Source organism: Pteropus medius, unplaced genomic scaffold (genome assembly GCF_902729225.1).
Source record: "Pteropus medius unplaced genomic scaffold, Ma_sr-lr_union100, whole genome shotgun sequence".
Lineage (NCBI taxonomy): Eukaryota > Metazoa > Chordata > Mammalia > Chiroptera > Pteropodidae > Pteropus > Pteropus medius.
The window spans coordinates 341205-366725 of record NW_024349226.1 but is presented as its reverse complement, the minus strand read 5'-3'; the positions used below and the strand labels follow the sequence as shown (position 1 = coordinate 366725).

Sequence of the window (25521 nt, the reverse complement as noted above, 5' to 3'; positions counted from 1 at the left end):
GAGTGTATACTCAACAGGGTTTTGGCGACATTCACATACATACTCTCAGCCCCTTCTGAGGAATTTACCCTACAGATATATTAGCGTGTGTGTGTGTGTGTACACACCTACAGCCAGGTACCCACTGCAGGACTGTTTACAATGACAGACTGGAAACCAAGTCCTTCAACAGAAGCCTGATTAGATACATTATGACGTATCCAGACCAAGGGATACGATGCAGGGAAGGGGACAAGCCGGGGGAGGAGTAATCGGAGTGCGTCTATACTGACCAGTATGGGAAGATGTCTGCCATGTAGTCTTAGGCAGGAAAAAGAAAGCAAGTCACAGAACCGACTTCTCACTGCTGCCCCTTTAGCGTACAGACGAGTAGCGTGCGTAAGTATATGCACAGCAAATAAACCTCCAAGGGAACAATTTACACCCCTAACAGCAGGTAGCTCTGAGGACTGAGAAAGCAACTTCTTACTTCAAACAATTCTACACAGTTTCATTTTTAAAAAAAGTAATATACAATTATTGTTACATTTCTTTTCATACAACGCAGTAATTACAGAGAGTGAATAGTAAAAGCCCTCATTTCCACCACTACCACCTCGAAGACCTCTCTCCCCATCCACAGCCAACTGGGAGACACTCCTGGAACCCTTGCCGCTCCCGGCAAGTGACACACACGCACGCAGATCCCCTCCACCTTACAAAGGAGATCAGACTGCACACATTTTGCAACTTGCTCTTCTCACTTTACAATAAACTACGGACACGTTCCTGTATTGGTGTCTACAGATACATGTCGTTTTATTTTAACGCCATCTTTTTAACACCTGCCTAATACTCCGCAGTACGGACGCAGGAGCCTCCTCTCAGCAAGCAGCCTTGCACACACCTCTGTGGACACGTGCCAACATTTCCGCAGGACAAACTCCCGGGAGGGCCAGGGCCAAGGACGTAAGTGTTTAAAATTTTAACGGGTGCTGACAAGTGACCTTTTTCAATGGCTGTATCTAGTCCCACCACAGCACACGAAAGCGCCAATGTCCACACACACCGCCTTTGGTTGGTTTTCACAAGAAGCACTTATTTTATAACAACGAAAGCTTTAAAAAGGAGTTGAAACCCAAAGACCTAGCAAAAAAAAAAAAAAAAATCCAGCTTCAATTTTAACCTAAAAGCTAGTCCCTCAAGAGCCAGATTTACTTAGAAAGCCCGCGCTCCCTCTGTAAAGAACGCTGGCCTTGGACATTTTGATCAGTCAACTCGCCCTGGCTGCGGGCGGCCAAGGTCTGTGTTTAAAATCAGGCTAGAGATGTGAAGCCTGTGCTGCCAGGACTCATGTTTGTCTGCGCACGGAGACTTCCATTTCAAATTACTCGGTGGCAGGCTGTGGCTCCCACCTTCTAGGAAAGGCCACGCTCTTGTGAGGGCGAGCACGTGAAGCCCAGACAACCAGGGCTTCTGTTAGGGGATGGGGGTAGATTTTTAAGTCAGGAAGGCCTTTGCAGCCTCTCATTTTAAAGTTGGGGACATTAGGATCTTAAGGTGTAAATAAATAAGATGAAGAGCTAGAGATTTGGAATGAGATGGATGGACATTTGAGCTGAATCTGGTACTTGTCAGTTAAGCCGCTTTTGATTAAATGACTTAATTTTCCTCAATACCAGCTCATCATTAAAACAGGGAGAACAGTAGTTCTGCCTCGCAGGCCTGTGTGGGGATTAAGTGAAATCACGCAGGAAAGGGAAGGGAGATTAGCTGAGAACCTGTCCCGTCTGTAAGATCCCCCAGGAAGTGTACGCAGAGCCGGACGCAGGCAGGCCGACCGCTGGAAGAAAAAGGCGCAGGTCCAAACACTAGAGAGTCTATGCGGAACACTTGCCAGCTCTGTCCAAACCACTGACAGGTGGCCATGGTTGTCAGTGCTTCTCCTAATGTCCCACTCTCCTGGAAACAAGGAATAATGGCCTCCCTTGTCCCCCTGTGGTTGGGTGAAGCCATGTGACCATTCTGACCAATGACTCGTGAGCAGAAGCAAGTGAGGCTGAAGCACTTAATTGCTGGAATGAGACCCTCCAGGGGTCTCTCCCCCTCTGCACTTAGCATCATTCAAGGGGGCTCTGTCAGCTGGGTCCCTGAGTGAGGACAATGCAGAGCAGAGTCCCTAGGACAAATACCATGGATGAGAAAGAAATCTTGGCTCTTTTCGGCCACTGAAATTTTAACCCGGCCTAACCTGAGTGATATACTGTGGCCATCAGGAGAAATATTTAGGTAAATACATGATTAATAATTAAGGCTGTGGTGGAAAAAACTGTCTAGAAAGGAACTTTGTTCCCTTTATGTGGCCTCAAGAATGAGAACCTATCAGGTTCTCCACAGTAGGACCTAAGGAAGTTGTAGGAGTCTGCGGGTCTGCCACCCACACCGCACAAACAGTTTCCTGTCCGCTGACTGACCGGTCTGCGTTTACTCCTGCGGAACGCACCGCCCGGGCGCAGAGGAGACCGGCTGTCCCCCAGTTTCTCAGCGGAGCGATACACACGCGCCAGACAGGGACTGGCGGCCAGGTGAGACGCGCATGAGGTCGGAGGAAGCAGGGCCCCCTGGGCTGATGAGGAGGGGGCAGGAGGGCCCCTGAGCACTCCCCTCTCCCGACCCCCAGGGGCGCCACTCCCCAGCAAGATCACATTACCATTACACAAAAGCCGCGATTTCCCAGCGCAGCCCGTGGCAGCGAGGAACTTCTCACCGGCGCGGGAAGAAACCGAAGAAACAAAACCAACAACAAAAAACCAAACCATAAAAGTGAGTTTTTCAGAATGCTAAATTTATTTCAGTGAGAAGACTGTACTTAGTTTTAAAGTGGCAGAATTAAGACTTTACCCCTTCTCGTCTAGAATCGCACAAAAGCAACCAGGAGAGTGAGAAACAGAAACATCACGTCTGTGACAACACCAGACATCTGTGACCTCAAACCCCAATACATGAGTAAGAACCGCTAAATGCCATAAAGGTCAACTAAGGGTGTGGGAAAGCGGTGGAAGAGAACGCCTGCTGGGACAGATGTCGGACCAAGCGTGCGAGTCCTTTCTACAAAGTAAACGCTGCACTCAGGGGCAAAACCCGTACATCCACTGTTCCGAACAGCGGGGACCGGCTCGGGGTGCGGACGCTTCCTCAGACCCGGCTGGGCACGAAGAATCACAGACACATGTCAGACCTACAGGAAGCAGTCTGCCGAGGAGAGAGGGGACCGAGAGAGGCCGCCTGGGGCATTATGACTGCCAACTCCAGACCTCTGAGGGCAAGGCTGGCTGGTGGCACCACTCACAGGTAGAATATTTAAGGGGAGCCTCGGGGAAGCTCGGCCCCTCCCCGGAAGGGTTTTCTGCAAGTCCTCAGGCTGGGGAGGAATCACCTCGTCCACAGATGAACGACAGTTTTAAAAGGACCCGGCACACAAGGAACTGCACAGTAAAATGTTGCATTTAAATTTAATGTTCAAGATCTCCAGGAAGACGACCCGCAGAAAAGGTCCAAGAAAAACTAACTGCCAAGTATTCATACCAAAAAATGTTACCATGTAGTAAATGCAAATATACTGCCATGAATTAAAAGAAAACGAACGAGAACTGTAAGCCCCGAGAACTGTAAGCCCCTCGCTGCAGCAAAGTGTGTAGAGCAGAGGCACGAGCACTTAGGCCATAATGGGACAAGCAGATAAAACACTGCGGGGCAGAGCGCAGAGAAGGAGAAGAGAAAAATCAATATTTTCCCATTATAGAAAAAAAAAAGCACGGGGCAGACCTTGCTGAAAACACAATAAGGGACACAGAGAACAGAGGTGAGGATTACGCGAATCTGTAAATTAAAGGGCCCACTACGTTCCAGGAACAAACTGACTTAGTTTATTCACGACACATGCCCTAGTAGACTTACTGGACTTAAAAAAATCATTGGGGAATTCAGAAAAAACACACCGACTGGCCTCAGATTTTTACACAGCACAGTCCCTGCTAAAAGACAGCGGGACTGTGCCCACGAAGTCCTCCAGGAAGGAAAGTCTGACCAGTTTTATATCCAGCCAAACTGCCATTTGACTATTAAGGCAATAAACATTTTTGAACATTCACGAGAGAAAAAAGCCCCTACAGAGAACTGTGTTTATGAATACTGTGCGAAAGCCATCAGCAAAGAGATCCCGCAGCACATGTAAAAATAACATTCTGCGACCGAGCGATCTGCTTTTACTCACGACACTTGACACAAACCGCATGTGGGTTTGTCCTCCCCGTGGCCAGCTCTCCGACTCTCCGGACACCGGCGGGACGGCTGACGACAGTTCAGCTCCGCTCTGAGACTGCGCCTGAGCCAGTGCGGGGCCCACAGACCAAGGGCCAGCCTCAAGGCCCGGCCTAGGAGTCGGGGGTCCCACTGCCCTCCTCAGGAACATCATCATTATTCTCAGTGGTTCACCATAAAGACTACGACTCGGAAACCGGCGAGTAGGAGACGCAGAGTGCGAGGCACGGGGAATCCGCACGGGGCTTCCGCGCCCTCCTGGGGGGCTGCCTCCCGGCACCTCGACCCGGGAGCTCTGCGAACCCCATCACTTCGGGGAGTCTCATTCCCCGGGCACTGCTGACTACATCGTTTGGTCACTGGTACCTGAACTCAGTCTCCGGCCTCCTGTCCCTCCCAGTGGGCTGGAGGCGGAACCAAAAGTTCCAGTCCTCAAATCACCCTTGGTCTCCCTGGTGACCAGCACTGTCTGAAGCTATCGAGAGGCCCCCAGTCACCAGTCATCGCATTAGCTTACAACGCTCAGCGCCCCAGAGATTCCAAGGGTTTCAGACGCTGTGTGCCAGATCTGAGGACAAAGACCAAGTATCTCCCTCCCATCATACCACACCAAGTACGATCATTCCAGGACTGCTAGAGTGGGTCGATAGCAGAAGGCTATCAACTTAATGTATTCCTAAACATCAAAAAAAATTATGACTGCATCTTCATAAAAGCTTAAAGGGTATTTGGTATAATTGAACTCCATTCTTGATAAAAACAAACCAAAAAATTCTTAGTACAAGGAATGGATAAATAAATCCTTAAAAAAAATACGACGTCATCCCAAAAGCCAACAAGAAACTAGAATATCCGTTATTACTAGCATTATTTAATACTGCCCTAGAGGTACTATTAATCAATATAATTAGTGCAGAGGAAAAAAACTCCAGAGAAATAAATATGGGGGAGGTAAACAATAATTATTTACAGATGCTATAAACTATTTACCTAAGTTAAAAAACCTAAGAAACCTCTATATCTTGACCGCAGTGATGGTTATACAACTACATTCATGTGTCAAAACTCGCTGTGTACACTTAAAATTGATTTTTATCATATAATTTAAATTTCAATCAAGCTGACTGAATCGTTTGAAAAATTATTACAAGCAATTAAAAATTCAGGAAGGAGCCTAGGTGCAAAGTTAATCTACCAAAACTCACCTATTAGTCCCTTTTAAACGTGCATCAAATATGTGTATATATACACATACACGTATACATAAGAGCTATATGAAGAAAACTTTATAAAATGTTACTGAGAGACACAAAAGCTCTAACATCATAAAGATATCGACAGTGAGTGTTTGATTTAGTATGATCCATGTAGGATTGCAAAAGGTTTGTTTTTAAAAACTAAACAAATAGATTCTCAAGTGCATATGGAAAAATAAACTAGCGAGAAAAGCCAAGACCTTCCCAAAGCAGCTACCTCTAAAGCTAAGTAGTTCTGGCACACGGATGGACGGGTGGTGAGTCGGAACAGTAAAATTACAGGGTTCAGAAAGACCCCCCAGTACACATGGGAAGTCTGTGTATGCTACACGTGGCTTTCCGACCAGTGGCAGGAAGACATCATGCAGCAAACACTGGTGTCACGACTGAAATAACGTCGCATCTCTCGCCAAATGAACTTCAGATAAAAATAAAGCCATAAAAAACCTAGGAAAAAACTACGGCAGACTTTCATAAATGATCTTGGAGTGGGGTAACCCTTTCTAAATATATCGAAAGCCCAGAAGCCAAAAGAAACAATGGAATATTCAACTGTAAAAACAAATGAACAAATTCTATATGGAAGAAGGATTATAAACAAAGTCAAACACTATCGAACAATAAACTAAGGTATCTGCAACTCAAGTACAGAGAAAGGGAGCCTGCTAGTTCAGGGGGACCAACGTAGAAGGCTAAGTGGGGAGACATACTTTTCTAATGCACAGTGTCCTAAATTTTGTACCAAACACAGAATTAAAACAACTAATTGCAGGCTGGCCTCTATTCTGTCTGAAATCACCTTTTTTAACTACTTTGGGATTGATAAAATAATCTCTTTTTTGTAAAGTAATAGTCAAAAAAAGATAGTTTAAAAATAATTAATGTCCTTGCTCAGCAGAACAAAAAGCTGGCACCCCACCGTCAGCCCCAAAATGCTAAGGGTAACTGTAGTGGTCCACTAACTCAAAGTCTGGGAGCCCCTGTCATAGAGGTCAAGATCAAACTGACATTCTCTTCTTAACAGACAAAATATGCGAGACATAAGACCAAAGTTGGGACAATCCAGCTCCCCACCTGGGAAACTCGGCTGCCAATCACCTCTAATCTTTACGGCAGGATTACGAGGTCATCCTCGCAGGGCTGTTGTAAAGATTAGATGGGATACAGCACCTCGCACATACCTATCAAGCAAGAGATGCTGGAGGCCTTACCTCTACTTTTCAAATCATGAGACCAACACACCTCAGACAAGCACAGCGGCAGTTTTATCATTTACAAGCATTTCCACGTGTCTCCCTTCTGATCTCCATTTACCACCCAGCCCGTAGCACAGGCAGGCAGACAGCATCTCCACTCCACACCGAAGACGTTGGGGCCCGTGCGATGAACCCGCGCGGGCTCCATCCTCTGGGTTCTCAGTCTTCGGGACACAGGCAAACGCTTCCCCCCGCACCTCTGGCCCCATTCCCACTTCCCAACTCCGAAGGGCAAGAACCATGTCCCGTTCACTGTTCTCTGGATGACAGAAGATGCTCATTAGACGTCCTCACTGTCTGAATGGGCGACGGCAGATCCCGGACTCAGGTCAGACCTTCAGACGCCTGCTTCCGTCACCTTGCCACCACCACGATGGTGACTACGCCCAGCTTTATGACGTGACGTGGCTGAGGAATGCCCATTCCTCTAACGCTAAGCCACGCATCTGATACTTCGCGGCAGACTTTCAAAAAAAGGTACAGGGTGGGACCATCTGAATAGCGGTTGTTAGAAAGTCTGCCTTAAGAACACCTAAGAATCACCTCCAATTATGTTGAGAGCTATAACCAAGCATTTCTGAAATGCTTAGAAGTAGTTGGTTAAATCCAGGAGGGAACGTCAAATACTGTTTTTCTCATCATCCCCATTTAACAGATGAGAAAGCTGAAGCTTAGAGAGTAACTTGCCTCAAATGACAGAACTAATGAGGCGGCAGAACGAGGCCTGGCACCCGAGCAGACGGACCCAGTGGGCTGTTCTCGGCCACGCTGCTGAATTCTCTCTCGTTAAAGCGAGGCTCATAACTGGGCGAGAGAACCAAGACTCGGTTTTACTTTCTTCTTTATGTCTTTCAAGAAAAGTATGACACAAATACAGCAATTTCCATTTTGTAAAAAAGACAAGTATTTTTTTTTTTTTCTTAAATGACTTCAGGGATTCCCTGAAATCTTGCTTATATTATTTAAATGCTACGTTAAGTCCTCCCTTTCACAGATCACTCTGAGGATAAAGCTCCCTTACCCCAAATCCAGGAAATATGAAACAGGCTGGAAAGAACTGCTGGTCCCCCGTAGCCGCCGTTCAGGAAGGCTGCTGCAAGGCTGGCTGCGTGTGGGCACGGGGGATCCTCTGGCACCCCACCCCTTGGGACGAGGACGCAATGAAACCCAGCTCAGAAGGGCTGAGGATGGGGCTTCCTAACTGTTAACCGTCCTCATCGTCACTGCTGTTCCAACAGCTGTGACCACAGTCCTTTGGTCTGACGAAGTACATCTTGGCCCGTTTCGATGTTTTCCAAACTGGGCTAACTGCTCATTAATGCCTATACTCATTATACTTCGAGCTTCCCCCAGCAGCCGTTGTCACACAGATGGGGGCTGCTTAGGACCAAGGGGCTTCTTAGAATCAAGACTTGTATTTAGTTTAATTCAGGCTAGGTATTTTCAACTTATTTTTCTTCTTGTCTTAGTAATATTAAAATATCAACGACAAATATATGTATATATATATAAAAATCTACATTTTTCAAGGCTCAGGAGAATTTTGAATTCACCCTGATTCGAGGTCTTTCACTCCCTTCACCCGTTAAAGAGGAACACACGCTCACCAGAGAGCCCAGCCTGGGGGGTAAAACACCTCCTTGGAGATTAAGTTTCCTCAAAAACACTCTCTTGCTGCCACGGCCCAAAAGCTGGCTCCTGACAACCACACAGAAGAAAGAGTTTTCTGTTGTGGCTTTTGAAACACAAAAAATAGATCACAGAACAGAAACACTGACTGCAGGTCCAGGTATCAGTAGTTCTGGACCACATACTACAAAGGTCTCGTTTCAACCAAATTGCAGCTTATGTGGAATGATAAACCGCGTTTGTTTTTTTATAAACTGTTGGGAGGCCACCAAGTTTAAACAGTCACAGGATTCTAGCCAGGAGTGAAAGAACAGAAACTGGGGTGAAATCACAAGGCCTTGCACCATCTCTGTTTGAAAAAGTGGGACTGGGTTGCCTGATAGCCAAGGCATCTCACATTTCAAACAAGGACACCACCGAGGAGAGCCAGGCGCTGCGCAGAGTGAGCTCGCCCTTCCAGACCGGGCTTCTCAGGGGGCGCGCGTCCACCAGTCTCAGGCCTGCTGACTTTCTGTTGCCTCGATTCCCATTCCTACTGACCCGAATGCTCTGCTCTGGTCATGTGAATGCAAAGATCCCCGACTGAGGTGTCCGGAGAGCCAGGCCCCATGGGGACATGTATGGACGAAAGGGTTGGCCCCTACCTGAAGGATCTCGGGAGTCCTGATGCCCGTGTCAGTCGCCTTGCCGTCTGTACCTGTCTGCTCAGGTGGCCATGACAAAATACCACAGACTGGGTAGCTTAAAAAATGAATTTATTTTCTCACAGTTCTGGAGCCTGGGGAGTCCAAGATCAAGGTGCTAGCAGGTTTCGTTTCCTGTGAGAGCTCTGCTCTGTCTCTTCTTAGGAGGACACTAATCCTAGTGGATCATGCTGCCACCCCCTCGCCGTGACCTCGTTTAACCCCAGCGCAAGGGAAGACATGCTTGTGGAGAGGCCCGAATAGAGCGGGAAGGCTTCAGACAGCGCGGGGACTTGTCAGGCGGGAGGGGAACATGTGAGGCAGTGAGCACAGCGACGAGCAGAGACGCGGGCGTGACACTGACTGGTGCGGAGAGAGGAGCTGGAACGGCCAGCCAGGCTCAGAAGCCGGCCCCCCGCGTCCCGTGCATGGCCTCCTCCCAGTCTGGGCTCTGGCGCAGGCAGCCCGCCATGCTGGTCACAGCCCGCCACCCTTTCAGGACTAACACGGGGTCTAGGCGAACCCCTGCCAGCAACATGGGTACTGGGTACATCTTCAGAGAAAGGAAGGGCAGGACGGAGGAAGGCTGGCAGGAAGGCAGCTAGAGCAAGAGTGTCCAAGTCCTCAAGGGCAGGACTGGCACTGCAGTGGCCAGAGTTATTATTAAACAAAGGCCAAATACTGTCCCTCTGCTCAAAGCTCTCCGATGGCTTCTCGCCTCACCCACCAGGATATGTGCCGGTCCCAGGAACTTTACACTTGCATCTGTCTGGAAGGTTCTTCCACAGGAAGTGGCACGGTTTTCTCATCTCTTGCAAGCTCTCATCAAAAGCACCCCCTCACCCCCCCTGTATCTTAGCTTTGAAGACTCACCCCGACCTTCCACATCCTGTCACCCCGCATCGTTTTGCCTCGGAGCGCTGATCACTGAGATTCTTCACATTCAACTTAACTGTCTCTGCATTAGATTGTAACGTACACTGTGATTACGTGAGGAGGACAAGACTTTTATCTGTTTTGTCCAATACTGTATCATCAGTATCTTGGATGGTGCATGGCACATGGTACATAAGGTGCTCAACATCTGTGAGCTGAATGAGTGACAAAGGGACAGGAACCTCACGGTTCTAGGCAGTCCAGTCCCCTGGCCCTCCGGAACCAGGCAGAAAAACAGAGGCATGAAGGACTCCTTATCTCACAAGTGAGGTGAACGGAGGTGAAGCTGGCTCTGTGGAAAAAAAGGTTCCCGTCTCCATCACCGGCCAAGCAAGCGCAAAGACCTAAACCGCAGGACACAAAGGGCCCGACGGCGAGGGGCGAACCTCTGAACAGGTTCAGAGGCAGCCCACCAGGTAATCGGAAGACAAGCCACGAAATAGCAAGGCTCCCCTTTTCCGAGTGTTTACCACGTGTCCGGCCAAGCGGCTCACACGCACGATCTCATTCAGTCCTCGCAGTCCTAACACGGCGCCTGTCACCATTAGCTGCACTTTATAGAGGAAGTCGAGCCGCCCATTGGGAGAGACAGCACAGTGGGATTTTACACCCTGTTCCTGGTTCCAAAGTCCACGCCGGGACCGCCCAGGCCTCCCTGCCCTTAGGAACTCAGAGAGCGGGGCGAGGCACCTCTGGGAGGGGGAAGCCTGGGCTGAACCCTGATGGCCAGGTGCTTCGCACAGGTAGGGGGACAAAGCCCAGTGGCCAGAGCGGTTTGGCAAATAAGGACCCCAGCAAACTGAAGCCCCATGAGGTGGAAGGTGCCTGTCAGACAGCGTCAGTAATAGGGACTGGCCACGTGCCACCCACCACGTACTGTTATATGGTCTTTAACACACTGAATCGTCTCGCTGACTCCAGTACAATGTCCATCCTCGTCCTACAGGCAAGGAGACCCGGAGTGCAGAGAGGGCACACGTTTGCTCAGAGCAGCTGAGCGGATCTGGACCCAGGTAGTCCGACTTCAGGTTCAGGCTGTGCAGATTATTCAGTAGCCAAGAAAAAAAGGGGGGGAAAGGCCACCAAAACACATAGAATGTTTACGCGCATGCGCCCACGGCCCCCATGGCCCGGGTTACCAGTAACAGCTGCGCCCCGGGCTCTCCCCACCGCCACCGCCTTAGCCTGCCCCGAGGTGTCTGTTGCCAGGCTGTCTCCCAAAGGCCTCTGATCTAATGGCAAGCGTTTTTCCCTAAAGATGCTACCCTCAATTAGTGGTGAAACCTAAATCTGCCATGCAGAAAGCACTCTGCTCATTTACCGAGGCAAATGAGCTAAACCAGGAGGAAGGTCATAGCTCTGAGTATTCCGTCAAAGACCATTTTTAGAGAGGGCTTCCATCTGGCAGAGGAGCCAGGGCCACCTCTGACCTGTGGAGATGCAGACGCGCTGATGTCAGCTGCAGGCACTGGCTGCAGGGCTCTGCCACCCCCTGGGGACCCCGGGGTAAGGGCCTCGGGTAAGAAGCCTGACTCCGCCTCACCTTTCCTTCTCTCACCCACTGCCCAACCTGTCATTTCAGTCTCACTGGTAGGTGTCAATAAGAACACCTCCTTGTCTATGCTACCAGTGGCCACAAGTGAATCGGAGAGCGAGGCCCTCAAAACCGAGGGGTTATCAAGATCTGTGCTAACCACACTCTCAACTGGAAACCACGGGGAGAGCCCCAGTGAAGAGAAGCACCACCCACAAGGTGCTGGAAGAATGCGAGGCCCTCCCTCCAGCCAGGCACACTTGGCAAGTGGGAACGGTCTCGTGCTCAGAGAACGGGCGAGACAGCAGTGCGTGCCCACGCTCCACTTGCCAGGACTCTCTTAGCCCTCGGAAGACAGGAGCCACAAAGCCACAGGCACGCAGCGTTAGCTATCAGCCTAGGAGGCTGTCACCCTTCAGGACTGACCGGTGCTCCAAGACACCTTTTAAATCATCCCGTTCAAAGGCTAAAGTTAATTACTGAAAACTGTCTCGCTCCTGGGGATACATCCGAAGTATGAGTGCACACACACGCATCAAAATCCACGTACGAGGATGCTCACGCTCACGGCTGCGCTGGTCGTAACAGCCCTCACACTGGAAGGCGCCGCCACGTCCACGAGGAGCGGAATGAATGAATACACTGTGGGTCGTGCGCGCTGGCACAGTACACGGCAGCGAGAACGCATAACCCGCAGTCGCACGTAGCCGCGGCGGAACCTACGGATTCGACCGCCGGCGGACCTCACGCTGGCGAGTGAAAGAAGCCAGGCCAAACCTGCATTTGGTACGAGTCCATTTTTAAAGTAGAAAAACAGACAAAACTGCTCTACACCTGTTAGAAACGGGGACAGCGGTTACGCCTAGTCGGAGGCTTCCGGGGGCCGGTCGTCTCGTTTCCCGGGCTGGGTGCTGGCTGCACGGTGTGCGCCTTTCTCAGTGGGTGCAATGAGAAGTCTTAAAAAACACTGTCCAATCTCACGCATGACTGTCTGGAAGAAACGTCCTGTTTCGCTCCTCGGCCCCAGCGAGTCAGTGACGGCAGACACCAAAATGATGGCTAACACCGACTGGGTGACTACGAGGGGCCAGGCATGATGCTAGGAACGCCACAAACAGAAGTTCGTTCATTTCTAAAAAAATTCCCTTCGAAGGAGCTATTGGTTTTATTCCCAACTTGAAGGAACAGGAAAGTGAGGCTTGGACAATTTGAGTGCAAGCCCAGCTACGGTACAGGGAAGCAGGCACCAGGGTGATTCCAACCCTCGTGGATGTCACGCTTGGCTGGCTGAACGGGAAAGGGGTTCACGTTATAAATGCGGAAGCTGCATTAGACCCCTGAACTTTTTTTTTCTCACGACACTGACGTTTTTACTGAGTCTGAGCCAGAGGTCTTGTAAAATGTATCACATTCTGGATTTAATTGTTTCCTCATGAAAAGATTTAGATTTAATATTTTTGGCAAAAAGACACACAACGTTAGCATGCACTGCTAGCAGGGGTGCCAGCTCTGATCGCTTTGTTAAGGTGGTAACCCCCAGATCGCTCCATTATAAAAGTACATTTCCCTTTTGCAATTACTAATTAATGGATTAGTTTGATATTCTGAGACCATGTAAATAACAAGTTCCCTGAAAATCTTTCCCCAGTGATTTTTTTGTTTGTTTGTTTTTAAAAGTAAACTATGGAGGCATAATTGATATGCAATAAATTGTATCCATTAAAAAGCACAGAATCTGATCATTTTGAAATACACATACAGGAGTGAAATCATCACTCAAGACATGAAATATTTCCACCCCCCCAAAAGTTTTCCTATGTCCTGTGCAATCAATTCTTCTTGCCGCTCTCAGCTCCAAGGCAACCACTGATCTGCCAGCTGTCACTATAGATTAGTTTGCATTTTCCAGAACTGTGTATAAATGCAATCGTAATTTTTAGTCTTCTGTGTCTGGCTTCTGTCACTCTCAGCTTTTAATGATTTGAGATTCGACCATGTTGCTGTGTGTAGCAATAATCCATTGCTTTTGACCCGAGTAGTATTCCAGTGGCTGGATGGGCCAGCTCGTTTATTCACCTGTGGATGGACACTGGGTGGTTTCCAGTTCGGGGCTTTTGTGAACAAAGCTGCTGAAAATAGCCGAGTACCTGTGTTTGTGGGAACGTGTCTTCATTTCTCTTGGGCAAATACTTATGAGTGGGATGATAAGTGTATGTTTAACTTTTTTAATAAACTACCAACGGTTTTCCAAAGTGAATCTGTACCCATTTATATTCTCAGCGGGAGCAGTGAGCGAGGGTTCTAAGCCCCACATCTTCACTTGGTCCTGTCAGACATTTTATCACCCAGTAATTTAAAAATCCAGTAAGTTCCCTGCCTGAATTTGTCATGCATTTACTGGCATGATTGTGTCTATCTCCCCCACCCTTGGGCATCATGGCAGTAAACTTTAGTTCAACACAGTGCCTGGCACACAGTAGGCGCTTAATAAATATTCAATAAATACCTGTTGCATGGACTCTGTCACTCTTCCAATAAAAAGATGGTAAGCTAAACACCTGTAGACTTCCTGACGACTTACCAGAAAGTTCCTTTCTACAACCATTTGGTGCTGTGTCCTGCATTTCCCCACCCAACCAGAGATGACAGGTCAAGCTTGGCCCGATTCTGGGGTCCATCACGGAACAGCGCCCCGGGAGGCAAATATAAAAAGGTCCTTCTTGCCTGATGCAGCCTGCTAAGTGCAGGCGCTGACACCCCCAGGGAGGTGTGGCCTGTGGGGCTCGGTCCATATCCTCCAGCAAAGGGCTCTGAAAACGGACAGTGAACTTCGGCGGCGACACTCGCCCAGGCAGCGCCCCGGCTCGGCGCCAGGTTTGCGTGGGAGCCCTCCCAGGTGAGTGGGGAAGAGAACGTAAATGCTGTCACCTCTCTCCAGCCAGGCTACCCCACACTTTACCCACACCGAGATGCTCCCCTCGGTGGTGCGCCCTGACCCCCCCAAGGGCCAGCTTCCCGCCACGTCTGGGTTCTTACAGCCACAAAACAGTCCCTTGTGAAAGGAGATCTCATATGCCAAGTGCCCTGTACGATGCCTGGACCACAGCGAGCACACAACAGTGTGTCAGGGACAGAGAACGGGAGAGTGAGCGTGACGGAGGCCGTCCTTGGCATGGTTCTTTTAAACGGCTGCCAGGCTCCCTTGACTGCAGGAGTTTTCTACTCCGCAGGGACTAAGCGGAGTCAAGATGTACTAACGAAACTGTGGCCTAGTCATTCATGTGGCGCAGTCTGAATGCGGCAGAAGTCGAGATGGGCGGGGCTCCTGCTCAAAGCTGCAGAGCAGTTAAGGAAAGGACTGCTGGACGAGAAATGACTTTTGCCCCCATCACCCTGCCCCCTCCCAAAGCCAAAAGAAGGCGGCTAAAAATCACAGAAAGAGGGAGTGAGGAGGTCTAGTCTCAACCATTATTGGAAGAAGTCATTCCCGGAGAATACTATTTTTAGTTCAGCGGCTGGCAAGTGGGGCCTGGGCCTGGGGAATACGGGGCAGAGCCCAGAGGAGCAGGCCCCGGGCACTCAGCCCGCAGGGTACTGGGCCTTCTGGGGTGGGGACGGGTGACACCTGGAAGCTCCCTCCCAATATTTTCCCTGACTGTGGAAAGGAAGCCTGGGCTCAAACTGGTCCAGAGAATTGAGATTTAAAGTCTTGGGTCTGTGACCATGGGGAGGTGGGAAGATAGCGTTCTCGTCCTAAGCGTCAGATCAGCTGGGCCAACGCGCCCCCTCACTCCAGGGTCACTCTGCCACGGGGGAGGGGGAGTGATGCCACGGCCCCGACCAATTTTCCTCGTGGATGAAAACGGGAAGAAAATGCATTCTAGGCAGAAAGATAAAATGTCTGAGCCCTGCATCCTCCCCGCCACGCCCTGCAGGGAGCCCAGAGTGGCTGCGAAGTCCAGCGGCCTTTTCCGGCCCTCCCCGGCCCTCCCGCAGCGGAGCTGGGAACGAAGACCTATTACCCCATCAGACACTGTCCCTGGGCTGGGGCCGGAAGCACCTGCACCGCAATCTGAAGGCTGTTCTACCCACTGGCCATTTCTTGAGCACACCCCATTTTAGGAAGTATGAAACGAGGGTCGATGAGCTGGGCAGAGAGCTCAGGAAAGAAGGCAGGTGCCGAGCGGAACCCGCCTCCGCCTCAGGCTCCGAGCCGCCTCAGCATCCGGGGGACTTCCAGTGCGGGGTCCTGGCCACAGTGCATAGGAGCTGCCAAGTTTTGGGCGAGAAGCCAGTGGTCCTGGCCTCTTGATCTGACGATTCACTAGCCGACTATGGGGAGGGGACACAGCAGTCACAGGACCCTGCCCTGGGCCACCCCTGGAATAAGGAGTTGCCTGCAGACGAAGTGTCTCTCCCTACACTCCCAGACACCCCACTCTGACACAAAGTCTTGCCAGCCCCTTCTGAGATCACGGGTTACAAGGCGGCCTCAAGACGGGCCTGAAATGACGATGCCCAAGGCATGCGTTGCTAACATAACGCAAACAAAACGCAAACAAAATACAAGCTGCAGAACAGTATGTACGTGACCTCACGTTTTCACCATTTCCAGGTGAGCAATAGCAGAAAGCATGATCCAACTACTACTGCGGATTACTTCTGGGGATGGAATTATAAGGGACTTTCACTTTGTTACACGTCTGTATAACATCTGTTGATATTTGCGATTACGTTTTTTACAGCGCGCAGGTATGTTACTCTTGTCATTAAAACGTTTGTGAGGTGATGGGGCAGTTCGTGTTGTCCCCATCTCCCCCTCCAGGTTCTGGGTTGTTTTCTGCACTGCCGCTGGCTGTGACGCTGGCTGTGAAGAGGCAGGCGGCAGCACCACAGCCCCGAGGCGCAAACGGAGAGGGGTGCTGGGTATCTTCCCCATCACCGCCTCCAGGACCGTCAGCTTCCAAGCACCGCCCTTGAAAGTGATGATGCAATACATTCTTTGCCGGAACAAGCCAAGTGCCAAGGTGTACGGGACAGACGCGAAAACAAGGACACGACTTCTGAACTACTCCAGGCAGGCCCAGCAAACGAGCTTCATCTGCAGTGTCACCTTCGATAGGCCAGAAGTGACTGTCTGGACTACCGTGAGGAGACGGGTCAATGGCGACTTCTGTCACGAGTAAGGGAGGGAGAGACGGGATGGTGGCAGCATGGGCTTTCCCTAATGGAAGTGCAAGTTCAGCACAAGTCGGTCAGGGCCAGGGGACGAAAGTCTAACCCATAATTCATTACTCATTCGGTGGAATGCTACAGAGCCCCAGGCCCAATGCCCAGGTGGCTCTGTCCAGGCAGGGACCCCAAGCCTTCCGTCCCAGCCCGCTGCTCAAGAGAGGAGCCCGTGCCGGGGCAGCTACAGGTGGTGTCAGAAGGGGCTGAGGATGGTGGCAGGTACAGACAGCACAGCACACAAGGGGACAACTGTCTAGACTCTTCATAAAGGTCGTCATTAGAAACAGAGCCGTGAGACTGTTCCGGACTAAACGCGATGAAGAGGCAGCGGCCAGATGCAATGTGAATACTGATCAGATCCTAGAACAAAAACTCAGCTACAAGAGAGTTTTAATTCAACTGAGTACATTTAAATGTAGACTGTATATGAAATGTTACTGAGTTAATGCCAATATCCATAAAAGTGATAATGTTATTACAGTTATAGAGGAGAAAATCCTTGAGCTTAGGGACATATGCCGAGATTTTAGGAGTGAAGTGACATGTTGTATGCAGCTGACTTTTGAATGGTTCAACAACTAGAAAAATCAAGAGAAGAAAGGGAAACGTGGCAAAATGTCAACCACTGGTGACCACTGGGTGATCACTGCATCACCCTTTCAACTTTTCAATGGGTTTTACCATTTTCAAATTGAAAAGCTGGGGAGGAAAGAAAAAATGTCACGGATTTTTACATTGAATGGTAAAGTCTCACTGGCGACAGGAAGACGAAACATACCGCGGACAAAGCTGACAGCGACGACCAGCAAGCACCGAGCCCTCCTCTGTGCGGGCGCCCCACGCGGGCCTCACGTGCAGGTGTCCCTTCACCCCGCAGTCACCCCGGAGGGCGGCTCCCGTCATTACCCTTGGTTCGCCGAGGAGCAAATGGCAGAACAAAGACTTGAACCCCGGTCGAACTAGATCTGAAGCTCTCAAAATGCCTCCCTGGCTAACCTGCTTCTTCATTTTAAGGACGTCAGGAGAAAATCCACGGGGGCCCGACAACAGGGGGACAGCTAAACAGTCTGTGACAGAGCCAAGTCACGGAACAGGACGCAGCCACTCAAAGTCGCGTTTCCAGAGCATGGGACGACAGGTGGTCGCGCTCACACGACGTCTGGCTTAAAGGGCAGCAGCGCTCACAACAGCGCCCTCCCACCCGGCTCCCGGTCCCCGAACTTCTTCCCTGCAGGGAACAGGAGCGGGCGGGCTGTGGACTCGGGGACCCTCTGCTTCATGTGAGTTGAGCTCCAAAGCTTCTGAGAACTATCGAATCGCATATTCTGAACCATGTAAAAGTAAAAACCTATATATCTATGCAGAGAAAGAAGACTCTAAGGAAACACATCGAACTCTCAACAGTGCTTTTCACTAAGTGGAAGATCAATGACTCTTTCGATTCTTTTTCACAGGTTTTGCCTTTTGTCGAATTTCTGTAATAAATATGCTTTACTTTTCTAAGGAGGAAAAAAAACAACCCTCCTAATACACACACTAAGCTCACAGATACGAGGTTTAAATTTTCCCCCCAAATTCTAGTACAAACTAATGGCAATGATGAAAAGCACATAACCAAATTATTAAAAGACAAAGAGAAAAGAGAACGAAGTTAAGTTATTCCAGGCTGAAAACCTCTCAGTCGACAATCGATGTACACTGGGTGCTGGGCTCTAGGGAGATGGGAGACCAGAGAATCCTCTTCTCAGGGAGCGGAAATGTGCCTGAGCAGCACTGCCAGGGAGGTGACATTCAACGTGCTACTGGGGTGGGGAGTCTTGAAGAATGAGGACAAGTTCCAGGCGCAGGAGGAGCGTGGGACACATTTCAAACCACAGGAAGGGCACAGGCAAAGCGGAGAAATGCAGAGAAAGCTACTTGGTCCAAGTCCTTCCAATACATTGTCTGCACTTCTGTAAAACAATTTTAAAACGAATGCCTGTTGCAGTATAAAACAGTAAGGTGGGGGGAGGACGGAGCGGAGAGGGGGCGGAAGGCCGGCAGACAACCGCAGCAAGCCCGCCCTGCACACGGGAGGGGGCGTGAGGTTTGCAGCAGAGGAACTGTCACATAACCAGGATGCACTGAGAAGGAGGGTGATGGTGGGACAGCGGAAATGAAGCGGAGGGAACAGAGCCAAGAGATGACAAAGTAGAAGCGACAGACTTGGGAACCGATTAGATGAGTCAGAGATGACCCTGAAGCTCTAAGCTTTTGGGTGACATGGAGGACGGTGGTGTAGTCTAGCAAAGATTCAAGAGAAGCAGCAGCCGGAGGCGGACTGGGGGCAGGACCGAAGAGGTCTCCACACCTGACCGGATTCAGAAGCAGAAGAGCAGGGAGAGGTATATTTTGTCACTGGCTAGAAAAAGAGCTAATCACAGCCTAAGAGTGAGAGAAGCAAGGCGGGGGGTGGCGGGGGAGTGGGGGGGATGGGCAGGCTGGGACACCGATGTGCTCAACTAGAGGGCACGTGGCTCGCATTCAGGCTCCCGGTGCTGCCGCAGGTGAGCCACTCGAGGCCACTCATACGAGGTGCCACCTGAGAAGGGGAAGCTGGCCCAGACAGAGGAATCCCAGCTAACAAACGCAGAAGGACTCGGAGTTAGAGAAACTATGGCGATCCCTGTCTCAGGCATGAGCCATCAACGGATGCTGAAACTAGTGGGTGACAGTATTAGGGGGAACCAGATGCTACTGTCTCAAAGCATCTTCCCATGAAATACTGGGTCAGTTACAAAGGGGCAGAGAGCAGCTTCACAGTGAAGAAGCTTGGCAGAACCACCACCCGAACCAGGGGACCGAACCAGACGTCCCTAGTGATGCGACAAACCGACAGTGCGTGCCACCTGGTGCGATGCACCGCTCCCTGCTGTTTCCAGGAGCACACGCCTGAATCCAATCGTAAGCAAACAGCAAAAACCCCCAGGTTGAGGAACATCCTACGAAATAACTGATCTACACTCTTTAAAACTATCGAGGCCACGAAAACCAGACCGACCGAATGGTTCTAGATTAAAAGAGATGAAAAAGACCACTACATACAATGTGGTCTGGAATTAGCTCTGGACCAAAACTTTTGACTTTTGCTATAAAGAACATTAATGGGACAACTAATGAAATGAAAATGTCTACAGATTAGTACTGGATCAGTCCTAGTCAATGTCCTAATTCTGAAAATTGCATGGTGGTTCAGCAAGAATGTTTTTAGGAACTGCCCACTGAAGAATTTACAAACAAAGGTGCATCATTATCTGCAACTTTCAAAAAAAGAATTATAGAGAGAGAAAGAATGATCCCGGAAATGTGGTAAAATGTTACCATTAAGAGAACCTGGGAATTTTTATAACTTTCGATTTGTTACAAGCTTATAATTTTTGTTGTTACAACTTTCCCATAAATCTGAAATAAATTCGAAGTAAAAAAATTAAGGGAAAAAATGCACTACCCCGACCCCCGCCCAGCCAATGACACGAACTCCCTGAAGTGTTTGGTCGGCAAGAAAGGGAGGCTTCGATCACTCGATTTGCTTTGTGGGGAGTCTCTCCTGGCCCAAGGAGATGCGCCGGGAAGAAACTGATACGAAACCAGTGTCCAGGAGACGGAGACTCAGAAAGGCTTCAGGTGCCGAAAGGACTGAGCAAAGCTACAGACCTGCCATGATTATGCAAAGTGCTTGCTGTGATTCAACCCCAGCACGCGGCAGAGAAAACCCTGGAAATAATGACAAAGTCTTTAACGGGCTTCAACCTGAAATCTAGTCTCCCGGATTCCACACATCCTAAGGAAATATTAACACCAGTGACTCAGCTTAACGCGATGCTGCTGAAATCATCAGCAGAGCCTGGCCGGCTGTCCACACCACACGACACTTAGCGTCACGACAGACAACTCCGGAACCAGGAAGAGCACACGCAGGGAGCCCGTCACCCCACCTTGGTTTCCAATCAGATGAAGCCTATGTTCTCGGGCTCAAGAATCCATCTGACCCTGCGCCCGCCACAGCTCCTTCTCCCCAAAGCTCATCGGCCTTGAGTACGTCCAGCAGATGATCAAGGAAACAACGGGAGCTCCAGGGGTTTCCAAGGAGAGGCCAGAGAGACGTTATGCAATGTTTTAACACAGGTAAAATCTTGTCACTTTAAGAACTATGCGGAAAATCTGAAGAGAGCTGGTCTCTGAGATGACATCAGTCGTCAAGTGGAGCTGAAATGCAGCTGCTTGACCACAAAATACCCACGTCCTAGCTGGTTTTTACCTCAGGGAAAAAGTGTCTCACACATGGATCTCGGGCACCTGTCAATGGTTAAGGGCCATGATGGCCGCGACTAGTCGTTCACTTTACTAAGCCAAATGTACTACCATTTGTGTCCAGTCTCGTGCTGGGGACACAGTGACAAATAAAACCCCTTCGCTGCCCTCAAGAAGCTGACACAGACAAGCTGCGTGCTAAGACAGGGGTGGGGGACGGGGACACGGACGACCACAGAGATGGGGCTGGGACAGCCACACCGCACTGCAGCCCTGAGGCCAGGCCCGCCCCACCTCCTGACAGCTCAGACACACCCCGCACCACGGTCCCGCCACCACGTGGAGATGGAGGGGGGCGGTCCTGACACCTGTCAGGGCGCCTCGGCCGGCTCAGCCCCCTGGGAAGCATCCGCAGACGGCGAAGGCCGGGATCGGCTCTGAGGCAACGTGCTTACCTGTGGCTTCAATGTACTCAATACACCTCTCAATAAAAATAGGGATTGGCTTCTCTGGAGTCACGACGGTCGTTAAGGGGACCCCAAAATAGTTACTCTCCCAGGTTGCCTTCGTGATGGACGGCCGGGGTTTGGGCTTTGGTTTCTGTCCAGGAAGAGAAAAGAAAGCAGAAAAACAAAGTGAGTCTCGACATGCACTGAAACATCAGGAAGGCTTGCAGAGGGGAGCTCGCAGTGGCGTGGAAACTGCTGGAAAGGGTCCAAGCGGCATAAAGAGGCCTATTTTGTTCGTCTCACTAATTTTGTATTTTCCAACCTCCGAATGTCACATAAGATGCCAGCAAGCTGCCACGAAGTCACCCCCGGAGTGTGAGACTGCGCTATCAGAACAAAGGTGTTTATAAGAAGCGGGCCATGTTTACTTAGTGACAATGAAATGACTATCCACATCCTTTATGAGGGGTGCACTGGAGTAAACAGGAAGTTTTCCAAACATCCCACGCAAGTAATAGATGTGATCCACCCAAAGAAGGCTAAACTCCTACAAAGATAAAAGATGAAACTGAGAACTAATAATTTCCTCTTTACAGGACAGAGAGACGCATGGGTTCTGATGGCCCCAAGTGGGAATTCCCTTCCACACCTTAGCCTGGGGTGAATGGCTTCTGCACTAGGAGAGTAAAACGAATCCAACGAGGCAAAGAAAAGAATTCTCTGTCTTTCCTTTCTCAGTCACCTTCCTCATGTAGTCAGAGCAGCACAGCAACTATTTGAGAACTTACTACGTCGCAAGGAAGTGCCAAATACTTTTTTTTTTTTTTAAACCTCCGGATGTTCGATCATTCCATTGTACAAAGGAAAAATGTCACATGCCTAAATGACACAACTGGTAAGCGAGTGCTGGAGGGTCTGTCCCCAAAGACCTTGGTATTTTATGTCCGTGGGTCTTCACTACTGTTAGAAGTTATCCAGATTGCACTACACCCCAACCACTTACTCGGTCCCCGGTTAGCGGTCCGCCTATCCCAAAAACTTTCAGAAGGCGGCGATGAACCACAGCGTTAGGAGCACAGGCTCTGCGGTCAGACAGACTGACTCGGGCAAGTGACTGAAATGTTCTACGACTCAGCTTCCGCTTCTGTAAAATGGGGTTCTTAACACCCACACCACAGATCTGCTGTGAATCTGGAATGAAGTCCTGCATACAAAGAACTTCAGCGTCTACCACACGGTAAGCGTTTGGCTGACGGAGGCGTGGCTCTCCGGCTCCTCAGGGTGCTAGAAGGTGCCTCGTGAACTGTCCTAGCGCTGCGCAGGCGGAGGAAGCGCAAGGTCATGGCTCACTGTCTAGTCCTGGGAACCACGGCTGCGAGGCGGTCTGGGGACTACAGAGAGCTCCCTTGCAGCTTCCCGGACGGTTCTGCTTCTTATTCCTTCTCACCACCTGACCTGGAAGCCTCGGTTTTACCGCAGGACAGTGCTCGTTTTCACAGGCAAATCCTGCACGATTGGGACGGGCAAAAGGAACGTTCCTGACATCCAGATGGCCTTCTTTGCACATTCGGATTCTATAGCTGATGAACGATATGAAGTTGACCCCAGTGCCTGATGGCTAGGACCTGGCTGCTTGGCGCTCTCTGGCCTTTAGACAGCGCTCACATTTATTGGGTGACTACTGTATACCAGGTGTTGACCCCTTCCCGTACGTCGTATCATTTCACCCTCACGACCAGCCTGTGAGCAGGGTGCTGTCCCTGAGATGTTAAGTCACTTGACCAAAGTCACAGACCTTGTCTGTCAGGATTCGAACCCAGGTCTGTCAGATTCGAAGCTTACATTATTTATGTTGTACTTCGTGCAAGTAGAAGATGCTGGAAAGAGAGTCCAGATTGGTTATTTCATGTGAAGGCACAACATAAATCGTTAATTTGTTTTTCCTTACTTCTTTGTAAAAAGTGTGAAGTCTGAGACTGTTTGCCCCAGTCTACAGGGGAGCAGCGGCAGCCATTCCCCGCAACCTGAGAAGCTGTGACACTGGTCTTAGAATCAGGCTCTGTGGAGTGAGTGAGGGGCTCTTCTCTGAGACCGCAGGATCCATTCACACTGAATTACGACCCCCATCCAGTCAGCAGGCTGTACGCTGGACGGTCTCTGCCTTTGGGTTGTTATTCCAGGTACTGTCAGCCGACAGCCCAGCAACGGGCTTGTTCCTTCTTTCACGTACATTTTATTCTCAGCTGTTCTTTTTCTGCCACTTGTTTGCACAGGAAGTCCTTAAGAGAATCTCAGACTAAACAGGAAGTGATTTGTTCCCAAATAAAGGGTACCAGAGGAATGAAGATGGGCAGGATAAGGAAAAGGCGATGGCTGACCCGACCTAGGAGCTAGTTAGTTAGTTGTCCTCTTCAGAGGGTTTCATGCAGAGACTTCTACATACTTTAGAGTTTATAAGCTGTGCACATTTAAAAGTAAAAAAGAAGACCCATTCTTCTAAATGGGTCTCATTGACTTGGAAATGAAACCGATTGCTGGAGATACATCTGGATCCATTTACCTTGATCCTATTTGGTTCTCTTCTTTTTTAGTAGATAGTTTAACAAAGGCCAAAACCTCAGTTGTATTTCTGTGGTTTTAGGAAAAACCATTTGTTTGGAGCATTTTTTTCCTCATGTGAGCGTCCACAAAGGCGCTGATTATTTTGGAGAAAGTATCTCGATAATGTTTGTGAGCTTGGGCTTTGGATAAAGGTAAGACTGGGCATTACCACGGCTGTTTCCAATAGCGACAGGACTATCTCATGGAAAGAGAACAGATTATTTTGTATGATTCCATAGGGTCACGTGGGGGGAGAGAAGAGGAAGACATGGAGAAGCAAGTTTGGCTCTTTTTATGAAGAGAAATTTAGAAAACGAACCCCCCCAGCTGTTTAAAATGAAGGGACTGCCCCATACCTATTTGAAGCAAAGGCTGCAACCCGCCTGCCACGCCCGTTGGCGAGGAGATGCTGCGTGTGATGGAAGGCCTCTCACCTGGAGTCCAAGACTTAGCCCAGCACTTTGGCTTACAAACATGGAGATTACATCTCTCTCTAAGATGTAAACAAACTCTGGTTTACGGAATGTCAAATACCCCCTTGGAATAACCGAAGGCTCTGTCGGGTGTCACAGAATTAGGTAAGGAACCCTTGCGCAGCTGACTCCAAGCTTCTTCGTAAGGAAGCCGGCATCTGCGGCGCACGCCAAGGGCTGGGCCAGGCTGCTGGCGGGGCGAGCACCACGCAGGGCATCTGAGGGGCTGCTGGCACACGTCGGGCGGAAATGCCATTCTTCTGAGTGGCCTGCCAGATGTCTCCGTCCCCGGTCAGATGTGTGTCACTCATGAGGGAGTCACAGGAACCCTCCCGACATCAGGTCCTTGGAGAGGAAAAAGTAACACCATCCCAAACATCCACCTTCTTGGGGGGACAGTTACTTAGCAGGCTGACCTGAAAGAGCATCTAGCCAGAGGAAACCCAGCCCTGACAACAAGCTACACATCTGTGCCTCCAAGTCTGGAGTGTGACTGAGTCAAAACCGAGACGACAGTGATTCATCCGGAGAGGTCACGTGCGGGACACTGTGCTAGGTGCTCAGACTAGCCTTCAAGGAAGGGGCCTACGCAGCCCATTAAACAGATGAGAAAACGGAGGCGCACAGTCACGCCCAGAACTGAAAAGAACCGGGACTCCGGGGTCGGTGATCGATGACCGCCCCCTGCGTGAACATCTCGTGACGAAATGCCACAGACAGAAACCAAGGACCGGTCGGTCAGCTTGAATCCTCTTCACCTTGTCCTTTTGAATCAACATTTTTTGATCCTTACTCTTGATACTAACCAGGCGGCAAAGGAAACAAACGAACCACTGGTTTCTGGAGGGGTCGCAATGCAGAGAAATGGGGACTGGAATTTGCT

General features: G+C 50.0%; 1 protein-coding gene across 1 annotated transcript in view; it reads right to left on the bottom strand.

Annotated features, from left to right (window-relative positions):
- ARHGAP35 (Rho GTPase activating protein 35) overlaps window positions 1–25521 on the bottom strand; it is a 103177-nt gene that overhangs the window by 27320 nt on the left and 50336 nt on the right. Inside the window, 1 exon segment of the mRNA XM_039881660.1 lies at window positions 21571–21715. Within this exon segment, the coding sequence (XP_039737594.1) occupies window positions 21571–21715 (145 nt within the window).